The sequence below is a fragment of the Eschrichtius robustus genome, chromosome 9 (assembly GCF_028021215.1).
Source record: "Eschrichtius robustus isolate mEscRob2 chromosome 9, mEscRob2.pri, whole genome shotgun sequence".
Classification (NCBI taxonomy): domain Eukaryota; kingdom Metazoa; phylum Chordata; class Mammalia; order Artiodactyla; family Eschrichtiidae; genus Eschrichtius; species Eschrichtius robustus.
The window spans coordinates 109,399,484-109,425,165 of NC_090832.1; the positions used below are offsets into that span (position 1 = coordinate 109,399,484).

Here is a 25,682-nt window from a genome sequence, read left to right on the forward strand (position 1 = left end):
CCTAAAGGGACTAAAAAAAGAAAAACAAAGAAACCCAAAGTTAGTAGAAGGAAAGAAATGATTAAGATCAGAGCAGAAATAAATGTCTAAAAAAAGAGCAGAAAAGATCATTGAAACTAAGAGCTGCTTCTTTAAAAAAATAAATGAAATTGATAACCTTTTAGCCAGGCTTATCAATAAAAATAGAGAGAGGGCTTAAATAAGTGAATTTAGAGAGGAGAAGTTACAACCAACACCACATGAGAGGTTGTTACAAACAATTATATGCCTATAAAATGGAAAACCTAGAAGAAAAAGGCAAACGCCTAAAAGAGTGTAATCCCCCAAGACTGAATTAGGAAGAAATAGAAAGTACAAACAGACTGATTCCTAGTAATGAAATTGAGTCAGTAATTTAAACAAAACAGAACAAAAAACTCCCAACAAACAAGTCTACCAAACATTCAGAGAAGAGTTAATGCCTATCTTTCTCAAACTATGCAAACAAACTGAAGAGGAAAGAACTCTTCCAAACTCATTCTGTGAGGCCAGCATCACCCTGATACCAAAACCAGACAAAGAAAAAAAGAAAGAAAGAAAGAAAGATAGAAAATTATAGGCCAATATCACTAAAGAATACAGATGCAAAAGTCTTCAACAAAATATTAGCAAAATGAATTTAGCAATACATTAAAATGATCCTACACTACAATCAAGTGGATTTATCCCAGGGATGCAAGAATGGTTTAATATCCACAAATCAATCAATGTGATATACCACATTAACTAACTGAAGAATGAAAATTATACAATCATCAGAATAGATACTGAAAAATATTTCAATGAAATTCAACATCCATTTATGACAAAAATCCTCAACAAACTGTGTATAGAGGGAACAATCCTCAACATAATAAAGCCCATGTATAAGAAATACCCAGCCAATATCATACTTAATGTTGAAAAGCTGAAAGCATTGCCTCTAAGATCAGGAACACAACAAGGATGCCCACTCTCACCATTTTTATTCAACAGTGTTGGAAACCCTAGGTACAGCAATCAGACAAGAAAAGAAAATAAGTGTAGATTGGAGAGGAAGAAGTAAAATTGTCACTGTTTGCAGATGACATGATACATATATAGCAAATCCTAAAGACACGATCAAAAGACTATTAGAACTAGTAAATAAATTCAGCAAATTGCAGGATACAAAATTTATATACAGAAATCTCTTTTACTTCTATAGACTGATAACAAACTATCAGAAAGAGAAATGATGAAAACAATCCCATTAAAATTGAATAAAAAAGAATAAGTTACCTCTGTATAAATCTAACGAACAAGGTAAAAGTCTTGTACTCCAATAACTATGACACTGATGAAAGAAACTGAAGAAGACACAAATACACATAAAGTTTAACAATGTTCATGGACTGGAAGAATTAATGCTGCTAAAATGTTCATACTACCCAAGGCAATCTACAGATTCAATGCAATCCCTATCAAAATACCAATGGCATTTTTCAGAGAACTAGAACAAATAATTCTAAAAATTTGTGTGGAAACACAAAAGACCCCAAATAGCTAAAGCAATGTTGAGAAAGAAGAATGAAGCTGGAAGTATCAAGCTCTGTGATTTTAAACTATTCAACAAAGCTACAGTAATCAGAACAGCATGGTACTGGCACAGAAACAGACACATAGCTCAATGGAACAGAAGAGAGAGCCCAGAAATAAACCCACATACTCATGGTTAATTAATCTATGACAAGGGAGGCAAGAATATACAACGGAGAAAAAACAGCCTCTTCAATAAATGGTGATGGGAAAACTGGACAGCTACACAAAAAGATAAAACTGGACCACTTTCTCACACCATATACAAAAATAAACTCAAAATAGATTTAAGACTTAAGCATAAAATCTGAAATTACAAAACTCTTAGTTAGAAAACATAGGCAGTACACTCTTTGACATAGGTCTTAGTAATAATTTTTTGGATTTGTCTTCTCAAGCCAGGAAAACAAAAGCAAAAATAAACAAATGAGACTACATCAAACTAAAAAGCTCTTGCACAGTGGAGGAAACTACCAATGTAAAAAAGGCAGCCTACTAAATGAGAGACAATATTTGCAAATCATATATGTGATTTTCTTATATTTGAGCAAAACATTTTTCTTTTAAAATTCCAACTAATAATTTACATTCTATTTTCAAGGGTATGTCTTTAAGTCATATTTAATTTAAAATGTCTATATACTGCTATAACATTGATAGGTACAACATTTAAATGTAAATTCTTTTTCATAAATTGTTTCCTCTATCTTTATCTGGTCATTTTAGAACATATCAAATGCATTAACAAAAGTAGAATCCCCCTTATATCTTTATAGGTTTTATCCACACGGTATAGCTTATGATTGTAAGTTTTTAAGTTTTATTTTAGCTTTCAATACTTGAGACAGTGGCTATAAGAATATCCATTTCAAATTTATTTGTTAAATGCCATAGTAAAATATAAGTTTATTATATCTGTAACAGTTCCCTCCAATTAGCAGACTTCTGGTTTTATAAAACTATATGTTTTTCAGGATTTTTTTTACATTGTCAACATATACCTCAAAGGAATTTTAAAGATATTTGCTAGTAAGTTCTTCTTGTTTAACAAAAAAAAAAAAAAAAAAAAAAAAAACTATAAAATGATCATTTCTTTTCTAATTATTTAGATTTCTATATACCGGCTGCATTAGCAGAAGAATTTACTTAAATAAAGGATATAGTTCAGTCTTCTTCTCTTTCTATTGACTCCTTGAGAAAGCTATTATTGATGTAATCTGAGGTGATATGAAAATAATTTCTTGGGACCAAATACCTCCCACACTCAGTTGTCAGAGTGCCTGAAATTCTTCCTCAAAGATCATACTCCTGCGATCACTAAGGGAAAATCCTTTTGCCAGGGCAAAGCCTGGATTGGAGGATTCTCAGAGAAAGGAAAACAATGGTTCTGTTTTAGTTTACCCATGTCCCTCTCAGACAGATTGGACTTATACCCAGGCTTTCTCAAATTCTTGTGTTCGGATGATAGATATCGACCATTTTTCTGTTCAATTCCTTAACCACTTCCAGACCCTCCTGCTTCTGATCCTCCAGCTCTGAGGAGTCCCCTGCCCCATTCATACCTGGGCATCCTTCTTCAGAACTGGCCAGGCCTCGCATTTCCTTGAAGTCTGATTCCTTAATACTGCACCTGACTGGATACCCTCTTTAATTATTTAGACTTAATCTTGGTTAAGACTGGTCCATCTATTAATCAAATTTATAAATATATATTTTTTATTTTAAAATTTCATTTTATTTTACTTTTTATCTTTTGGCTGTGGTGGGTCTTCGTTGCTGCGTGCGGGCTTTCTCTAGTTGCGGCGAGCGAGGGCTACTCTTCGTTGCAGTGCGTGGGCTACTCATTGTGGTGGCTTCTCTTGTTGCAGAGCATGGGCTCTAGGCACGGGGGCTTCAGTAGTTGTGGCACAAGGGCACAGTAGTTATGGCTTGTGGGCTCTAGAGCTCAAGCTCAGTAGTTGTGGCGCATGGGCTTAGTTGCTCTGCAGCATGTGGGATCTTCCCGGAGCAGGGCTCGAACCCTTGTCTCCTGCCTTGGTAGGCGGATTCTTAACCACTGAGCCACCAGGGAAGCCCTATTTTTAAATTTTATATTGGTGTATAGTTGATTTACTATGTTGTGGTAGTTTCAGGTGTATGGCAAAGTGATTTAGTTATACATATACATACATATATATATATATATATATATATATATATATATATATATATATATATATATATATATATATATATATATATATATATTTTATAAATATACATTTAGAATTCCTGGCAACACAGTCTTGCCAATTGCTGTTCCCTTACTATCGATATATTCATATGCTGTGGCCAGCTTTAATAAAGTATTGTGGTCAAAAGCTGTCTTTGAATAGAGATATTTCTACCAGGTAAGTCTACTCTAGTACTAATGGAGTCACCTGTTCAAATTTGCCAGAGAAGGAGATTCATCCTTCCCAGACACACAATACTCTGAGCTCAGCCCTGGAAGCAGTGCTATGTCCTTGAGCAAAATTGAGGTTCTGCCAATACACTGATGGTATTAGTAATTCCTCTCTGGCCTTAAAAAGAAAAATGTTTTGCTCAAATATAAGAATTCCTTGCCCTTTAATGTTTTAGTGCATTCGGTCACTTGCACCTTCGTGTAGATCAATTTCTCAGAATGCTTTTCTCCTGAGAGGAAGGGCTGAGGGTGCATGTGATGGATGGAAGAAGGGAAGGGGAATGGTGAGAACAGCACAGTAAGTGCAGACAGAGAAGGAGAGAGGTACTGAGAGGAACATCTCCAACCTCCATTTGTCACCATGAAACATTCCAGTATTTCCTCTCTTTCAAAGACAATGAAAAAAAGTATCACAACAAAACCCATCAGTAAGTTTTACCACAAGTCCAGGTGTGCATAAACATGGCAAGCCATCGCCGGGTTCATTTCCTCTGCACATTCCATGAACATGTAAGTTGGAAAGACACTCATAAAGTTCTTTCTCACAGGGACGTCCTGATCTTCCTGTTAAACACAATAACAAAGCAGAGATTCAATTGTTAATAATAATAATAGTTGTAAGGAGAATAGCTTATATATATACACACATATATATAGAGTTTCAATTAAATTCTTAATAATAATAATAGTAAGGAGAATAGCTTAATAATAATTCAATTCTTAATAATAATAGTAAGGAGACTAGCATATATTCATGTATATAGTTTATATACACTCCTACTCTATGTTATAAGTGTGCTAGGTATTTAATATAAATTGTTTCAATTATCTTTATAATCATTCTATCAAGTAGCTATTATTATTATCTCTATTTACTAGCTGGAAAAATTAAATTAAGAGAAGACAAATAATTTGCCCTAAAATCATACAGTGTGTAGAATGGAAGCAAGTATATGTAAAATAAAGTTTCAGATTGTACCTTTGGTGCCATTCTACATTCCACATCTAAATGTCTTTATCTATTTACTTTGGAAAGATACGTAGAAGACAACGGCATAAACACACCCCATAATTCCATTTAAAATGAATTTTAAATTCAAAGGAAAGCAATTACTACAGATTTCTCAATATGAAATGTTTTCTTGTAATACTCATAGTGTTTTACAGTTAGTATTTCTTAAGCTGTAGTTCTAAAGAATACAAATATTATGTCTTTGCTCAGTTGACTATTGGCTGTAAGAATTCTCCTTAAACATGAGATCTAATTTTCCACACTAAAACACTGAATGTTTGTCTTCTGTTCGACATTTTCCAGAATTTTAACATTAAACTAGCACCAAAATTGCTAAGATACATACACAATATCTGAGCTGTGGTTTACTAGGTGCATATTAGAAGCAGTGTGAAACCATTGATTCTTTCCTATAGGGCAACTGTTTATAATAAATCAGTATGTTTAAGAACATGTTAACCTGAATATACTATTCCACATAGGGATGAAAGGTCTACAGAAGCAGCTGTCACTACTCCTTGATGACCTATGTGAACTTTAATGCAACTTTTTAAACTTTATTTTTCTATGTATTATCCCACAGCATTTAATCTGAACTCTGGCTAGTGGGAAATTCAGTCTTATTCTTGTTCCTACTTAGCAACATATTCTCACCATTCTCCCTGATAAATTGTATGAGAACAATTCAATAAGTATTCTGGGGTGTTTAGAAATGATTTCTGTGCAATACCACATTATAAGAAGAAAAATAACAATGCAAGTTTAAGAGATTTGGGGGATCCAGATCAAAGTTAGAAGTAGCTGCCAAAAGACCAGTCCATGACTCTCAACTTTGTAATGTTCTGTCATGCAGTGAACAGATCCTGTGGGCATCTCTGTTCATCAGGCTATAAGAGGTGATTCAGGAAAAGCATTTTTGGAGGGCTTATAAAAAGCCACCACAACCAGTCATTCACATGGTTGAATCTCACAAACATACTGCTTTGCATAACAGCAAATTCTGTAAAAACACTTACATTCTGATAACTGTCCCTATAAAAGTCAAATACACACAAACTTAATAACATCACTTAGAGACACCTACACATATAATAAAATGCTAAGGAACACTAAAGGGATGTTGAATATAAAATTCAGAATTGTTTCTGCAGGGTGGGAGATACTAATGTGCTCAGAGAGGGATATCGAGGAGGGTAAACTCATTGCTAATGTTATTTCTTGAAGCAAATGGGAGGTACACAAGGTTTATTATATTATCTTATAGAATAACTATACATTATACATTGTTTGTATATTCTTTTGATTGAATAAAACAGTCCATAATATATTTTAAACAATTAAGAATAATAATGTAGTTTTCTTCTTCCTTCTAGTACTGTGAAGGATATTACAAACTCTAAACCATAACATAGGAACAGGGAAAGAAAAAGAGTTCACCAGACCAGTAAAAAGACAAAGAAAATTTTATTCAAGAGTATTACAATAAAAGAAAAAGACTATTGAATTAAGGGAGAGCGATGGAACACAACTGCACTGAACCAAATGTAGGTGGAAGGGTTTTCAAGTGCAGAGATGAGAGAGTGGAAAAATGCTGGTGGATATTGGGCTGGGGGTGTTGGTCAGTGTGCTCAGGCCATCTGTGTGGCTAATGGTTACTCATTGACATTAGACACCTCCCTCCCTGGAGGGGAGAGAGGGACACTGCCTCCTTCTATGGTTCCATCAAAGTGCTGACTCTCAGGTCCTTGAGAAAGACATTCCTGGGTTGTAAAATTGGCAAAGCCTGCAAGAAAGTTCCAACCTCAATGGGATGGAGAAGAATTTACAATTACGAGTTTTCTAAAGTGAATGCTGTAAGGAAAGAGAGGGTGTGCCCTGGAGTCATGAAGAAGCCTGTCTAAAGTTTAGTTAAGCTGAGGGGAACAGTAAGGATGTCTTGGTCAAAATCAAGAAAATAGGATAGAATAAAAGTTAGTAGGGGTTCAGCTCAGGAAACAGAAATCACTCTAGGTTTCTAAGCAAAAGGGGCCTTAATAACAGAATAAGATGCTCCAAATTTATTAGAAGGAAGGGCTGTATGGGTCAGTTCTAGAACCACAGATCTGACTCTCTGGGAGATATCACCTCAGTCTTAAGCGGGAAAGTGAGAAGCATAAAAGCCACCATTGAATGACTGAGTTCAAGATCCCCTTGCACTAGTTGAGGGAAGCTGGGTACCCAAGAGCTGCCACCACTACCTCCCCAGCTACCTCTCCCTGAAGCTGGTGACTCAACACCAAATTGCAGTCTTTCTGCCCTTCCTGCCAGTCCTGCTTTTTAATACACAGTCAGTGATTCGATAGTGAAATCTGCGGCATAAAACCCCACATGTCCATGACCTTCTACACCAGATGAAACTGCTAAGACACCCAGAAATGACCTCCACCATATCCTCCAGATTTCAGGCATGTTTATATTGGTGGAACTCAATTTATATTTACAATTTCAATTTCAAGGGAGTTTAGATATTGCAGTTTTTAATGTCCTTGTCTCTGCAGTACAGAAACCACAATAAACAGGAATGGATGTTGAGTGTCAATCATACCTATTGTGGGCAAAGAATGCCATCTGCCGTATCAGTAAACAAAGTGTGTTACAGCCATTAAGCCAGCAGCCACTGTGGCCACTGCCAACTGTGCACCTTGAGGAAATTCAGAATGGAGAAAACAGGAAACAGGATTACTCTCTAGAAAACTAGATAGTTAAGGTGCATGTCAAAGAATGATTTCAATGAGCCCAGACTCTGGTGTCTTCCCATACATAGAAAAGTGCTAAATCCATTAACCTGAGATGTCTGTTTTTTTCTTTAATTAACAGTAATCTTTTGATGTTTGAATACCTGTTTTTTGTTGCAAAAACTCTTGTATATCCTGGCTCTTTCCTTTCCTCTTGGGAGCCATCCCTCAGAGAGATCTGAGAGGCTGCCTCCAGGGCTTAAGTCCTCAGCAAGTCCACCGAATAAAACACGATACTCAATTCTTAGGCTGTGCATTTTTTTCAGTCAACACTATCAAAAATAAATAAGATAAGTGTCCTTGTACTGGTGTGGGCCAGAAAATGGAAACAGAATAAGAGAATATAAAACAGGCAAATTAAAATCCAGTAGGTAATATTGAAAAAAGAAAAGCTCACAGAGATGAAGAAAACATCCTTTGCGTCCCATATAGATTTGCTGTCCATTTGTAATAAGGTAACCAGATGCTAAAAAAATACTGTTTGGTGATTAAAATCAATAAACCAAAAGTTTTCATTAGCAATTCAGAAAAAGTGATCAAATCATTATGGTGTTAAACTCATAGTACTATTCTAATATCTGACATATGATAAAAATAAATGCTTATGGAATGAATGTTGTCAAATAATGCACGTGTAAAACAAAGATGATTTTAGATGTCAAGTTATAATAAAAATAACAAATTAAACTAATTTTTAAGGTGATGAACAAAACAAATCTTTAAATACATCAATATACACAACTAGAAACACTGACCAGTTGTAACACTACCATTCTCTGCTATAAAATAGCAGTTGTAATAGTTTGAGTTTATTAATGAAAATAAAAGTCACTATTTCAAAGATTTATATATTTTACTTTCATTTCATTTTCCCTCTCAGCACCAAGTGAGTTTCATCTAATCTGGGGAAAATAAAATTAAACCTAAACCTAAAATAATTCTGCCTTACTAGTTAATATATTATGTAGTAATTGGATAACATAAATTAAGTTTGTCCCCTTTTCTTAGTCTAATTTTAGAATATGTAGAATTGATTTTTACATCTATATCTTCATGAAAATATAATAGTATGTACTCTCATATTAAAGATTATTTCACTTTTCATGGATCTTAATTAAAAGGAAAAATCATTCTATATCTCTTGCTCTAAATACAAAAGCCTATCCCTGACTTAATAATTGTGAGCACAGGTGGCAGATAGTATACGTATTTGTTTCTCAGTTTTCTTGCCCAAAGGACACTGCAGCATTTCTGCTTCAAAATGAATAATGCTATTTTAAGGGCAAAATATGTGTCTGCAGTTCATATCATTACCTATACAAACACGACTGCACCCCTCCTGAGCTTAAAAAGTGTCTGAGCAGAGTGACTGCCCCAGGGATTGAGAACAATTCCGGAAGAAGCATTCACATTTGCAATACAGAGATTTTCCAACTGTCAGCTTGCTCATAATGGTAAACTTACTGAGTGGTAAACATTTTTATGTAACACTATAAATGGGAGTACTTAGGCCAAAACATAAGTGCATTTTATTTTGTAAAATAATCTGAATATTTGTATTGGTACTTCAATGGAACAGAGCTCACTGGTCATTGGATTTACTGCCTACACAGAGGATGAGCTCTGTGATCAATACTGTCTTGTACCTGGACAAAGACCTCATGCAGAGAGGGTGGGTGAGGTCTGAGATCCAACCTGTGCTCCACTCGTCAGGCACTGCCCCTTCTTAGCCTGGAGGGAAGGGTATCTGCCTAGGGAGAGGGAGAGGGAGAGGGCCTCATGCTAACTATGGCCCTTCATGAACCAGAATCACAAATGGACTGTACTTTTCCAAGATGTGCCGAATAGAACTTCTCAGATGGGGTTTCCTGGAACAAAAATAAAGAACAGGGTCTTCTAACCTACTTATACCCAGTTTAAATTTCAGTTGTGTTTTGCAGATTCATGTGGTGAGGAAACAGACATTTAATTTTTCAAACTTTGTTCTGTTCAGAAAGTTGCAGGAGTCAACCTGTTGTTTGACTACAATGAAGAGGGAAGGGAGAAAAAAGACAAAAATCACAAACCTTGAGGTGCAGCTGGAGTAGGCACCCAAGATGACAACCATGGAGGAAGAGCTGTTACAGGAAGACAAGAAAATCCTGAAAATTGGCCACATGATGTGAACTTAAGGAAGATTTCCACAACAGATGAGAGTAAAAAATGGCAATAATTTATGGTACTTAACTAATTTAAAGATAGAAGTAAATACCTAGGGAAGGTAGGTTTCCATCCAGAAGTATGTAAGGTAAGACTAATGGCCTCATTTAGACCAGAGCATAAGAAAGAATTATCAACATGATTTAAAGCTGGTTTCCTCCATGGATGAGAGAGATGAGTGGACCAGGATAAACCAAATAAGTCAGCATTTGTGTTTTTCTGTGCCATTTTGGAGAAGGCAAATTGCTATTAACTACTCAGAAAAGTGTTAAGTTTTCAGTTTTTGCTTATGGAAGCCTTTTAGGAGATGATCAGACAGATCTAGGGGGACCCCCTTCCTGAGAAATCTCACAGTGGTTAGAATTGCTAACATACAGATTAAGCTGTCACACACCGATGGACCTTATTGGTGAAGGTCTTTTTTTTGGATGGTTGTCCATTTGATTTTTTTTAAATTTTCATAAGAACGTTTAACATGATATGTATCCTTTTAGAAGAAAATTAAGTATGCAATACAGTACTATTAACTATAGGTACACTGTTGTAGAGCAGGGTTCTGGAACTTACTCATCCTGCATAATTGAAACTTTATGGGAAGTTGTTATTCAGTGTAGGCCCTTTTTGGGGAACATAAGAAATGAGGGTACAGCACCAGGCCAGACTTCCTGGCTGTGAATTTCAGTTTAGCCACTAATATGATATGGGGGATTACCCGAAGACTCTGGGACTACATTTCCTCATGGGAAAAATGAGATGAAAAAAATACCTTCTTCACAAGGTCATTATGAAAACTGAATAAGTGAGTACATGTAAAATAGCAGGGTGTCCATGAACTAATATTGTTATTGTTACTATAATTAGTATTATCTAAACAAATATGTGCTCAAGGCCTCCCACATTTGGCCTTCAACATCTAAAATTCAGAATATGCCAGAAAGAAGAGCTCAACAACAGGGAGAATTTTCAAGGGTAAAATGATGAAGAAAAAAATCAGACTCCTATCAAAATGAATTCATGTTGGTGGTGAGGAAAGGACTGACTACACAGTGGTGGCATGAGCACATTGTGAGGGCAGTGGCCACATGACTGGCTGTGGTGGTACTTACACAATTTTACACATTTATAAAAACTATAGAACTGCATGTCAGAAAGTGAATTTCAAGACACAAATTAGGAAAAATACTCAAAAAAAGAAAAACCAACAACAGCTAACTATGCTATTAAAGACAATGAGGAAAGAAGAAAAAAATGAGGAAAGATTGAAGGGTGACCTGCAAGCGTGAGATTATTCCTTAAATAACTTCAGAAGTAGGAAATGCTGGTGTGGTTAAGAGCCCTGGCTGGAGAGAGCCCTTGGGAGGGGACAGGGGTCTGAGAAGGTATCCATAGCAATTTCTAATAATTTGTCTGTTTGTTTTGTTGCTTACAATGTATGTGCTCTTGTGACTTGGCTGTGAAGAATCTAAGCAGAAATAGAGGCACAGATGTAGAGAACAAACGTATGGACATCAAGGGGGGAAAGTGGTGGGGGAGGGGTGGTGGTGGGATGAATTGGGAGATTGGGATTGACATGTATACACTAATATGTATAAAATGGATAACTAATAAGAAAGAATATTAATTATAAATTATTTATAAAAAATAAATTAAATAAAATTCAAATATTAAAAGTAATAATAATAATTTACAAAAAAAAGGATGGAGTGGTGGCCATAAGGATTTTGCTTAGTGTGGGTCTATAGCAAGTATTCAGTGAAGGACAGCTACTGATATTGTTAATCAAACTGCTTATACCAACTGTGATAACTCATTCCAATTTGAGAATTTTTAAAATAAATCTGCTTTATATGGGGCGGAAAAAAAAACCAGAATCTAAGTCTTAAACCAAAAGTACCAGCAAGTTCTGAGTTATCACCCAACAAGGCAGATGGGTGTTATTTTTGAGACCTTTCATTTCCACAGTGGACCTGATGGGCAGCATTCAGAATGGGACTTCATTTAATGCTGCAGGTGCTTCAGAAGGGCTCCAGGTCTAAAGTAAATCTGAAACAAGTGGAATCTTCACCTGGAGCATCAAAACTAATCTATCAACATAAAAAATGGAACTAGCAATTATAAGATATGTATTGATATGGTAAAAATGACTTTAATACTTGTTTTGTTTCTTAACTGTTTTCATAGGATTACATGCATTGCTTAAGGTGGCTATCTAACAGTTTTAAATGATCAGACCATGACAAAAATATATATATTTTTAATTCTCCAACCTTATTTCCTGGCACTCCTTACATCCAACTTTATTTTTTTTTGAATTTTATTTTACTTATTTATTTTTATAAACAGCAGTTTTCTTATTAGTTACCTATTTTATACATATTAGTATATATACGTCAATCCCAATTCATCCCACCACCACCCGCCACCCCTGCTTTCCCCCTTTTGTGTCAATACGTTTGTTCTCTACATCTGTGTCTCTATTTCTGCCTTGCAAACTAGTTCATCTCTACCATTTTTCTAGAATCCACATATATGCGTTAATATACGATATTTGCTTTTCTTTTTCTGACTTACTTCACATAAAAGTAATTCTAGGCCTCATAAAATTCAGTCATGCCTCAGTTTTCTTAGAATAAACCATTCAGAAGCTAAACTTACTGCACCCAGCTCTCAATTGAGTGAAATACCTCAAATCACCAGATGGATATAAGGGATTTTCAACATTTAACTGCCCATGATATCTGTATGTTCAACCCAATTATTTGTACAAAAAATAATTGTTTATGATGGTAATGAAAAAATAAAATTAAGTTGGTAATAGTCAATCAGATTGGTTTTAAATACAAAAAACTTTAAAGTTGTTTTGACCTGTTTCTGAAAAAGAAAATATTATAGAATGAGAGGTTTTTAGATAACACAGTTTTTTTTTCAAATACTCTGTTCTGCTAGTTCATAATATTAATATATTCTTCAGAGGAATTTTCAAACACCATGATTTGACAAAGTCTGATTCCAAGGTATGAAGTCAAGAAAATATCAAGAGTCATCGTTTGGCTTGGCCAAACATAGGCTTCAGAATCCAGGCAGATATCAAACACCCCCAGATATCTACAACACCATGCAGACAGGTGGGTTCTCCCCTTTTACCTGAAGAGTGCTCCCAAAGCCAAAAAGAGAAATGAATGTTTACAGGCACAGTTCCATTGTGGTTAGTGCCATGGTACACCAGGCTACTTTGTTGTAATAGACTGTCATTATAATTAAATAAAACAAACATGTATTCACTCCGTATTATTTGTAAGGCACTCTGCCACAGGCAATTGGAATAGATAGTTGACCAAGAAATGATCCCAAAACCAAGTGTGATAAAACTCCCATATATAAATAATAAGGCAGACTGATAATATTAATCATAAAAGTAAAAGTACACATGAATTGATTCTAGAAATAACTATATTGCCCTAAGGTGGTGGCCTCTTTTTACTATATTTGCATTGGCTATGACTATATTTAGACACAGAATGTTTGTTCTTTAAAACTGAACTGAAATCACTTACTATGTTTACTGTTTCGTTCATTAGGATTGAACTGAAACCACTTACTATGCTCCTTGTTTCATTATGCCACAATAAGATGAGATCCTTTGGTCTCTTTTATTATAATTCTATTTTTAAAAAATCAAAAGTAATCTTTAAAGATAAACCAAACCATCTGCTTAAACATTCTTTTGCAAAATGTAAGCATAGTAGAGGAAACGTACAGATAGCATGTGCTCATGAGAAATATGCAGGTTTTGGAATCATGCTTCAGATACTTAATCTGTGCTTCTTTGTAATTGGAGAGTAAACCCCAATGTGTTGTAAGGAGAAGTAACAAGCAAATGCTGGTAAAATGATTTGCATAGTTTACTATTTGTCCAGCGCATAGTAAACCCTCAGGAATTATTTGTTATTATTCTATCTATTTCTATATGATCTAAAGCTTTAATTTATTTTTTAGCTCAGTAGAGTGCATTTCCCATTATGTGATGGCAATTATTTGAATGCTTTAATTGGAAAAGGATGATGATAGAAAAAAAGGCTGTTTCATAGAAAAATAATAGAACTTTGAAGAATCTGGGTTTCTATTCTTTAATTTTCAGCACTTACATAAAATGTAAAAATGGAGTTCCCAGAACCATGTCGAAAGCAGAGCCCCTTATCATTTCTTGCATTTCGGTCTGTCTCTGCTATGTGCCAACTATACGGATCCATGTGCCTTTCTGCCTCACTTTTCCGTGTCTGTCATCGGTGTTACCACCCAGTGCCTCCCCACACCACTGGCAAGCCTCCACTCCAGCTGTGCATCCTTCAAGCAACTCCCTGGGTAGAGTTAAGTGTTCTTCCACGCACACTCGGCATCTTGCACATTCTTCCAGGTAACATTTAAGAAATTTAAGAGTAATTCCTATCTTTGTCATGATTAAATTCTTGGAACTTTAAGCGGAGTGGTGACAGAGTTTATCACCCCAACCAGGACACCCTCATACAAGACAAATGGTGAACAGAAAGAAACCTAATAATTTTTTTTTAATTCAAAATTTTCCATTGGTTTTTGTATTCAATTTGTTGATAAAGTTTATGTCCTTTATAAAAATAGCTCCACCATGTATTATGCATAATTAAAACAAAAATGTGTACATTTACGTGTAATAAAAAGTGATTATCTTTTTAAAAATGTTTCATCTATCCAGTGACTTCATTTCTAGTAATACTACACATTTTATTGCACTATATTGATTAAAATGGCCTGGTTTTAATAGTCCTTGTAATCTTATGACTTGAAGCATTCACATCTTGATTTGAATGCCAGAAAGATACACATAGCACACAGCAAGGATTTCTGCCATCATCAATCACAGAGCAGTTAAAAGCATAAATGTTTGGAGTTACAGGAATTTGCCTTTGTTATCTATGAGAAAAATTTCTTCCAATGTGTATTGTAAAGTATCGATTTGTGTGGTAAAATTAGGTAGCTAGATATTACCTTCTATTGGTAAAACACCATGACATTTTTCACAGGTATTTAGTCTGAAAAAAGTATTTAATTGGCATGTATTTCACTGGGGGAAAACGTTTGAAACAGGTGGTATTATGCTTGGCATATAGTACATGCTCAATGCAGATTCACTTTGACTGTTCCTCTTCAGTTTCAGTGTCTCATATTGTCATCTAAGGCATTCGTCCCCTTCTCCATCTCCTCTAGCTCCTCCTCCTCCTTCTCTTTTCCTTTCTCCTCTCCTTCTCCTTCTTTATGTAATAAGTAATTACTCAGAAATATGAAAGAGTCAAATACTACTCCTATGCACACTCAATGCCTTACCTGTTTTGCCCCACCCAGCGTTTCCAGCAAGTCCACTAAACGAAGGGATGTCTCTAGGCTGCCACCTACCTTCCCAGCATCAAATGTGTTCAAACTCCGTTTCTAATGCCTCATATCTGGATTCTTTTCTTTGTATTGTTCTTTAGTGTGTAATGTGTGATGTTTTAAAATTTTTATTGGACTATAGTTGATTTGTTGTATATGTTGTGTTTATTTCAGGTGTACAGCAAAGTGAATCACTTATATATACACTATTTTGTTTTGAATTTTATTTTTTTATACAGCAGGTTCTTATTAGTTACATATTTTATACATATTAGTGTATATACGTCAATCCCAATCTCCCAATTCATCCACCACCACCATCACCCCACCCCCTTCTTTCCCCCCTTGGTGTCCATACCTCTGTTCTCTATATCTGTGTCTCTATTTTTGCCTTGCAAACTGGTTCATCTGTACCATTTTTCTAGATTCCACATATATGCATTAATTTATGATATTTGTTTTTCTCTTTCTGACTTATTTCACTCTGTATGACAGTCTCTAAGTCCATCCATGTCTCTACAAATGACCCAGTTTCATTCCTTTTTATGGCTGAGTAATATTCCATTGTATACATGCACCACATTGTCTGTATCCATTCGTCTGTCAATGGGCATTTAGGCTGCTTCCATGACCTGGCTATTGTAAATAGTGCTGCAATGAACATTAGGGTGCATGTGTATTTTTGAATTATGGTTTTCTCTGGGTATATGCCCAGTAGTGCGATAGCTGGGTCATATGGTAATTCTATTTTTAGTTTCTTAAGGAACCTCCATACAGTTCTCCATAGTGGCTGTATCAATTTACATTCCGATTAACAGTGCCAGAGGGTTCCCTTTTCTCCACGCCCTCTCCAGCATTTGTTGTTTGTAGATTTTCTGATGATGCCCATTCTAACAAATGTGAGATGATATCTCATTGTAATTTTGATTTGCATTTCTCTAATGATCAGTGATGTTGAGCATCCTTTAATGTGTTTGTTGGCAATCTGTATATCTTCTTTGCAGAATGTTTATTTAGGTCTTCTGCCCACTTTTGGATTGGGTTATTTGTTTTTTTGATATTGAGCTGCATGAGCTGCTTGTATATTTTGGAGATGAATTCTTTGTCAGTTGCTTCTTTTGTAAATATTTTCTCCCATTCTGAGGATTGTATTTTTGTCTTGTTTATGGTTTCCTTTGTTGTGCAAAAGCTTTTAAGTTTAATTAGATCTTTGTGTTTATTTTTGTTTTTATTTTCATTACTCTAGGAGGTGGGTCAAAGAAGATCTTGCTGTGATTTATGTCAAAGAGTGTTCTGCCTATGTTTTCCTCTAAGAGTTTTATAGTATCTTGTCTTACATTTATGTCTTTAATCTATTTTGAGTTTATGTTTGTGAGTGGTGTTAGGGAGTGTTCTAATCTCATTCTTTTCCATGTAGTTTTCCAGTTTTCCCAGCACCACTTATTGAAGAGGCTGTCTTTTCTCCTTTGTATATCCTTGCCTCCTTTGTCATAGATTAGTTGGCCATAGGTGCCTGGGTTTATCTCTGGGCTTTCTATCCTGTTCCATTGATCTATATTTCTGTTTTTGTTCCAGTACCATATTGTCTTGATTACTGTAGCTTTGTAGTATAGTCTGAAGTCAGGGAGTCTGATTCCTCCAGCTCCGTTTTTTTTCCCTCAGGATTGCCTTGGTTATTTCGGGTCTTTTGTGTCTGCATACAAATTTTAAGATTTTTTGTTCTAGTTCTGTAAAAAATGCCATGGGTAATTTGATAGGGATTGCATTGACTCTGTAGATTGCTCTGGGTAGTATAGTCATTTTCACAATATTGATTCTTCCAATCCAAGAACATGGTATATATCTCCATCTGTTTGTTTCATCTTTGATTTCTTTCATCAGTGTTTTGTAGTTTTCTGCATTCAGGTATTTTGTCTCCTTAGGTAGGTTTATTCCTAGGTATTTTATTCTTTTTGTTACAATGGTGAATGGGATTGTTTCCTTAATTTGATCTTTTGTTGTTAGTGTATAGGAATGCAAAAGATTTCTGTGCATTAATTTTGTATCCTGCAACTTTACCAATTCATTGATTAGCTCTAGTAGTCTTCTGATGGCATCTTTAGGATTATTCATGTATAGTATCATGTCATCCATGATAGTGACAGGTTTACTTCTTTTCCAATTTGTATTCCTTTTATTTCTTTTTCTTCTCAGATTGTTGTGGCTAAAACTTCCAAAACTATGTTGAATAACAGTGGTGAGAATGGACATTCTGTTATGTTCCTGATCTTAGAGGAAATGCTTTCAGTTTTTCACCTTTGAGAATGATGTTTGCTGTGACTTTGTCATATATGGCCTTTATTATGTTGAGGTAGGTTTCCTCTATGCCCACTTTCTGGAGAGTTTTTATCGTAAATAGATGTGAATTTTGTCAAAAGCTTTTTCTGCATCTACTGAGATGATCACAGGGTTTTTAGTCTTCAATTTGTTAATATGGTGTATCACATTAAGTGGTTTGCATATATTGAAGAATCCTTGTATCCCTGAGATAAATCTCACTTGATCATGGTGTATGATCCTTTTAATGTGCTGTTGGATTCTGTTTGCTAGTATTTTGTTGAGGATTTTTGCATTATCTTCATCAGTGATATTGGTCTGTCATTTTTTTTGTAGTATCTTTAGTATCAGGGTGATGGTGGTCTTGTAGAATGAGTTTGGGAGTGTTCCTTTCTCTGCAATTTTTTGGAAGCATTTGAGAAGGATGGGTGTTAGCTCTTCTCTAAATGTTTGATAGAATTCACCTGTGAAGCCATCTGGTCCTGGACTTTTGTTTGTTGGAAGATTTTTAATCACAGTTTCAATTTCATTGCTTGTGATTGGTCTGTTCATGTTTTCTATTTCTTCCTGGTTCAGTCTTGGAAGGTTATACCTTTCTAAGAATCTGTCCATTTCTTCCAGGTTGTCCATTTTATTGGCATAGAGTTGCTGTAGTAGTCTCTTATGATGCTTTGTATTTCTGTGGTGTCCAATGTAACTTCACCTTTTTCATTTCTAATTTTATTGATTTGAGTACTCTCCGTCTTTTTCTTGATGATTCTGGCTAAAGGTTTGTCAATTTTGTTTCTCTTCTCAAAGAACCAGATTTTAGTTTTATTGATCTTTGCTATTGTTTTCTTTGTTTCTATTTCATTTATTTCTGCTCAGACCTTTATGATTCCATTCCTTCTACTGACTTTGGAGTTTGTTTGTTCTTCTTTCTCTAGTTCCTTTAGGTGTAAGATTAGATTGTTTGTTTGAGATTTTCCTTGTTTCTTCAGGTAGGATTGTATTGCTATAAACTTCCCTCTTACAACTTCTTTTGCTGCATCCCATAGGTTTTGGATTGTCATGTTTTCATTGTCATTTGTCTCTAGGTATATTTTAATTTCCTCTTTGATTTTGTCAGGGATCCCTTCGTTATTTAGTGAAGTATTGTTTAGCCTCCATGTGTTTGTGCTTTTTACGTTTTTTCCTTGTAATTTATTTCTAATCTCATAGCATTGTGACAGGAAAAGATGCTTGATAGGATTTCAATTTTCTTAAATTTACCGAGGCTTGATTTGTGACATAAGATGTGATCTATCCTGGAGAATGCTACGTGCGCACTTGAGAATAAAGTGTAATCTGCTGTTTTCAGATGGAATGTCCTATAAATATCAATTACATCTATCTGGTCTATTGTGTCATTTACAGCCTGTGTTTCCTTATTAATTTTCTGTCTCAATGATCTGTCCATTGGCGTAAGTGAGGTGTTAAAGTCCCCTATTATTATTGTGTTACTGTTGATTTCCTCTTTCATAGCTGTTAGCATTTGCCTTATGTATTGAGGTGCTCCTATGTTGGGTGCATAGATATTTATAATTGTTATATCTTCTTCTTGGATTGATCCCTTGATCATTATGTAGTGTCCTTCTTTGTCTCTTGTAACACTCTTTATTTTAAATCTATTTTATCTGATATGAGTATTGCAACTCCAGCTTTCTTTTGATTTCCATTTGCATGGAATATCTTTTTCTATTCCCTCACTTTCAGTCTGTATGTGTCCCTAGGTCTGAAGTGGGTCTCTTGTAGACAGCATATATATGAGTCTTGTTTTTGTATCCATTGAGCGAGCCTGTGTCTTTTGGTTGGAGAATTTAATCCATTCACATTCAAGGCAATTATCAATATGTATATTCCTATTACCATTTTCTTAATTGTTTTGGGTTTGTTTTTGTAGGTTCTTTCCTTCTCTTATGTTTCCAACTTAGAGAAGTTCCTTTAGCATTTGTTGTAGAGCTGGTTTGGTGATGCTGAATTATTTTAGCTTTTGCTTGTCTGTAAAGCTTTTGATTTCTCCATTGAATCTGAATGAGATCCTTGTCATGTAGAGTAATCGTGGTTGTAGTTTCTTCCCTTGCATCACTTTAAATATATCATGCCATTCCCTTCTGGCTTCTAGAGTTTCTGCTGAGAAATCAGCTGTTAACCTTATGGGTTATTTGTATTTTATTTGTCACTTTTCCCTTGTTGCTTCTAATAATTTGTCTTTAATTTTTGTCAATATGATTACTCTGTGTCTTGGCATGTTTCTCCTTGGGTTTATCCTTTATGGGACTCTCTGCACTCCCTGGACATGGCTAGCTATTTCCTTTCCTTGTTAGGGAAGTTTTCTAATATAATCACTTCATATATTTTCTCGGGTCCTTTCTCTCTCTCTTCTCCTTCTGCGCCCCCTATTATGTGAATGTTGTTGTGTTTAATGTTGTCCCAGAGTTCTCTTAGGCTGTTTTCATTTCTTTTCATTCTTTTTTCTTTAATCTGTTTGGAAAAGCAGTGAATTCCACCATTCTGTCTTCCAGGTCACTTTTCCTTTCTCCTGCCTCAGTTATTCTGCTATTGATTCCTTCTAGTTTATTTTTCACTTCAGTTATTGTATTGTTCATCTCTGTTTGTTTGTTCTTTAATTCTTCTAGGTGTTTGTTGTTTAATTCTTCTAGGTCTTTGTTAAAAATTTCTTACAGCTTCTTGATCTTTGTCTCCATTCTTTTTCTGAGGTCCTGGATCATCTTCACTATCATTTTTCTGAATTCTTTTTCTAGAAGGTTGCCTATCTCCACTTCATTTAGTTGTTTTTCTGGGGTTTTATCTTGTTCCTTCATCTGGTACATAGTCCTCTGCCTTTTCATTTTGTCTATCTTTCTGTGAATGTGGTTTTCGTTCCACAGTCTGCAGGATTGTAGTTCTTCTTGCTTCTGCTGTCTGACAAAGATTTTTTTTGGGGAAAAGTAAAAGCTTTTAAGTGGTATATATTTCTTCTATCAGAACATTGTAAGCTTTATTCTACTTCTTTTATCTTTAAGAATTATTGGCTGTTATTTCCTCTGGGGATTCAAATAACCAGGAGCCCAGAACTCTGGGGTATCCACAAGCTGTCTTAAGTCTTCTCTGGGGTCTGTGAATAGTGAGAATTCTTTTTTAGTGACCAAAAATATCCCCCACATATATTCTTGTGAGATTATTATTGCTCAAGGAAATTCATGTATTCAACATCTTTTTGGGTGGATGAAACTAAATTTTGAAGGTAAGATGAGTAATAGAAGTCACAGGTAGAAAGCAACAAATCTGAAAGTTTAGAAAACTAGAGGAAAGAGAGGGAAAAAGATTCCTGAATGCAACTTGTTTATATCAGTATACAGTTAAATATAATATGAGCAAAGGCAGAAATGGCCCAAAAGACCTGTTGTTAATAAAAAAGTTCCCCTTGAATAAAATCAGTCCATCCAACTTGTCCATCTCTGTACTGATGATCATTGGCAGTATAATAATGCAAATATTAATGAGCCAGCTTTTACAAAGGACTTGTTGTGAACCAGGCACAATGGATATAGATAAAGATCAGGAATTTGAAGCTTACATAAATTTTGAAAATACCAGTAGTGAGATACTATGATCTAAGCACCAGGATTTCTTGCTGATAGCCTAAAGGATTGATTACTAGTATCACAGGGCAATGATTTCATATTTTTTAAGTGTGATCATTGCTTAGAAGCTGTTGATACTCAACAATATTATTGGTGAGTTGATTGTCAAAATTGTATTGTACAAACACACACATATACAATACACATATATAAATACATATATTTTGTAAATAAATGTGACATTTGCATGATCATTACTTTTTCATAATTACCTTGTTGACATTTGCAAATATATCCATTGATGTGATCCTCACAGTTCACACCATTTAGACATGGTGATGAAGAACTTTCATTTATGTAAATTTCACAAAATTTCCCAGAAAATCCAGGGAGACATCTAAGAAAGAAAAGTGAAAAATACATATCTCTATATAATACACATGAGTCCATATTGTAGAGTTAATATTTGCCAAATTAAGAATAAAATTAAGGACATGAAGTAGTCATTTATTTATTATTAAGGACATGAAATAGTCATTAATTATAAAATTAAGGACATGAAGTAGTCATTTATTATCAACTATTTATTAGTAGTTGATTTATGAGAGATAATTTAATGGATATCTATTAGTATTTTCAGTGAAATTAAGGCCAATTGATCTAAAAACAACCATAGCCACAAAGAAAAAGGGAAAATAAAAAGACTCAGGCATCATAGAGCTAAATCACTGTAGACTTTACTCTTTCCATTTTATTTTAAACATATGTAGCTTGGTATATATGTATGTGTGCATGAATGCATGTATGTATGTATGTATAAAAGTACCTATGCCTGTACTATAGAAAATATTGACTAAGGTTGATTACAAGATAGTCAGTAAACTTTTAAAATAAGGGTAAGCTTGATAATTATATACAGTGTTTCACAAATATTTAAATATAAAATGATTCCTTAGTGATCTGTTTTAGCCGAACACTTGACCACATTTACTTAAATTTATAAAATAAGTAATTTTAAATTTAGCATGTAACTGAAACTGATATCGAATACAATATAACATTTAAAATATTGGTTGTGCTTATCCTTAGTTTGATAGAAATATCACCTTTCACCTTGGAATTCCCTCATTCAGATGTGTTTTCAGAGCTCTAACCACATGTAATTGGGAACCTCCCTTGAGGGAATAGAAAGGAGTGAACTGTGGCCCCAAAATAGTACATTTAAGTCCTAACACTCAGTGCCTGTGAATGACCTTATTTGGAAAAACGGTCTTTGCAGATGCAATTAAGGATCTTGAGATGACATCACAGTGAATTAACTGGGTGGGTCCTAAATCCAAAGACAAGTGTTCTTATAAAGAGGAGACACAGGGACACAGAGGAAAGAAAGCCATGTAAAGAAGGAGGAAGAGCTTGGTGTCATGTTGCCCCAAGACAGGGAACACATGGATCTTCTAGAAGCTTCAAAAGTAGGATTGTTAATATATATATGTATAGTGTTCAATGTTCATGACAGTTACATATTTTCTGAATGCCTACAACATGAGAGATCTTTCAAAAAAGCTAAATATAAACATATAGGTACATATAATATATGTACATGTATTTACTGCCACTGCCCAGCATCATGAGAGAGTTTGTACCCCATATAGCTTGCCAGGGAAAAAAATCAAAATTCAAAATTCAGAGTATGGTTTCTACTGAATGTGCATGGCTTTTGCACCATTGTAAAGTCAAAAAATCGTTAAGTCAACCATCATAATTTGGGCACCGTCTTTACTTGAAACTGCCAAATTTAAATTTTAAAAAGTCAAAGATAACTTTGTGTGTGCCTGTATATATACATTGTGTGTGTACATGTATATGTATATATAGGATGTATATACATATATAGTCAGGATGCATAGTTTATACTAGAGTCTCTAACACCTTCAGAGAGAGTGTGGCCTTGCTGACACCTTGGTTTTGGATTTCTGGTCTCCAAAGCTGTAACCAAATACATTTCTGTTGTTTTAAGCCACCAAATTTGTGGTAATTTGTTACACCATCCCTAGGAAACAAATACAGAGATTGACATTAGTGTCTGTGTCTGCTCATGAAATTCCTCTCCATACTTTCTTTTGGGATAACATTATACAAACCCCTTAGATGTCAGTTGTCAAACCATGGTCCTGGAACTAATAGAGGATCTACAAACATTGATTAAAGTGAAAAGTTCATGAGAATTACATATTTACTGAGTGCCTACAACACTGCAAGTAGTTCAAATGACTGACACATGATGTGTGAGGGCACAGTCTGAGGTGATGCTGGTGAAAAAGGAAAAATTAGTAAACGGAGGTTAAGAAAATTATATAATTTTGGATCACAATTTTTACAGTAGCTAATAAACTGAAAACTTATTCACCAGTAATGTTTCTAAGGTCACAGCACTAGCAAATTGCACAGGTGGATTTTTTTTTTATTATTTTTATTGGAGTATAATTGATTTACAATGTTGTGTTTGTTTCAGGTGTACAGCAAAGTTAATCAGTTATTCATATACACAGATCCACTATTTTTTTAGATTTTTTTCCCCATATAGGCCATTACAGAGTACTGAGTAGAGTTCCCTGTGCTATACAGTAGGTCCTTATTAGTTACCTATTTTATATACAGTAGTATGTATATGTCAATCCCAAACTCCCAATTTATCACCCGTCTTACCCTCTGGTTACCATAAGTTTGTGTTCTATATCTGTAACTCTATTTCTGTTTTGTAGATAAGTTCATTTTTACCCTTTTTTTTAGATTCCACATATAAGTGATATCATACGATATTTGTCAGTGTCATTCTCTGTCTGACTTACTTCACTCAGTTTGACAATCTCTAGGTCCTTTCATGTTGGTGCAAATGGCATTATTTCATTCTTTTTTATGGCTGTACACTCACCCACTAGCCAAAGATAGCCACTCTGTTTTATTTTGAGCAACTAGCTCTATCCAGCCAAAGCTAATAGATAACTCTGTATTAAATGATCCAACATGTTAGAGGGGCCCCCAATATGCGAGACTGTCACTGGACCTAATTGAAAGCTCTCTCCTGACCAACAAACAGTAAGACCTGTTTTAACTATGTATGGATTTATGAGCTCATTCTGCACAATCAAGGTGAAATCTTCAATATTAAATTATCACTGAGACCAAGAACTTCCTCTTTGTAGCACATAGGAACCAAGGATAATTTCCTTTCAAAGAAAATTCTCCATTGCTGGTGGTCCCTTACATGGAAAGTAAACAAAGTTATGGCTCATTTGTTCATCACTGAAATGTTCATTTTCTTTCCTTTAGTATCATAAATTGTTCATTAAAAAGAACAACTAAAGAAGATAGTGGTGCTGGTGGGGAGGGACAAATTAGGAGTTTGGGATTAACATATACACAATACTATATATAAAATAGGTAAACAACAAGGACCTACTGTATAGCACAGGGAGCTATACTCAGTATCTTGTAATAAACTATAATGGAAAAGAATCTGAAAAAGAATATATATAAAATAGAATCACTTTGCTGTACACTTGAAAGTAACACAGCATTGCAAGTTAACTATACTATAATAAAAAATTTTTAAATATGCTCTATCAATTACATATTTGCCAGCATTATATGAAATGTTTATTTGTCCACATTCTTATCCATCATCAATATTAATATTGTTTTTAGCTTCCTCTGTAAAGGAAAAAAAAAAACTATGAGCTTTATAGGGTTTTTTTGGGGGGGGGAAGTAGGTTAGCGGTTTTTTTTTTTATTATTATTCTTTCCACAACTTCAGTTCCTATCACTTTATTATTTTTTTTTTAACATCTTTATTGGAGTGTAATTGCTTTACAATGGTATGTTAGTTTCTGCTTTATAAAAAAGTGAAGCAGCTATACATATACGTATATCCCCATATCTCCTCCCTCTTACATTTCCCTCCCACCCTCCTTATCCCACCCCTCTAGGTGGTCACAAAACAAGGAGCTGATCTCCCTGTGCTATGCAGCTGCTTCCCACTAGCTATCTATTTTACATCTGGTAGTGTATATATGCACATGTCACTCTCTCACTTCGTCCCAGCTTCCACTTCCCCCTCCCCGCATCCTCAAGTCCATTCTCTACAACTGCGTCTTTATTCCTGTCCTGCACCTAGGGTCTTCAGAACCATTTTTGTTTGTTTGTTTTTAGATTCCATATATATGTATTAGCATACGGTATTTATTTTTCTCTTTCTGACTTACTTCACTCTGTATACCAGTCTTTAGGTCCATCCACCTCACTACAAATAACTCAGTTTCATCTCTTTTTATGGC

The 25,682-nt window shown here is 34.9% G+C and overlaps 1 protein-coding gene across 1 annotated transcript in view; it reads right to left on the bottom strand.

The window, feature by feature from the left end:
• The window catches only part of EYS (eyes shut homolog), a 1,820,808-nt gene that overhangs the window by 951,509 nt on the left and 843,617 nt on the right, over positions 1 to 25,682 (bottom strand). Inside the window, exons 21-22 of the mRNA XM_068550856.1 lie at positions 21,621 to 21,745; positions 4,479 to 4,603 (exon numbers count right to left, since the gene is read on the bottom strand). Coding sequence (XP_068406957.1) covers positions 4,479 to 4,603; positions 21,621 to 21,745 — 250 coding nt within the window. The remainder of the gene's footprint in view (positions 1 to 4,478; positions 4,604 to 21,620; positions 21,746 to 25,682) is intronic.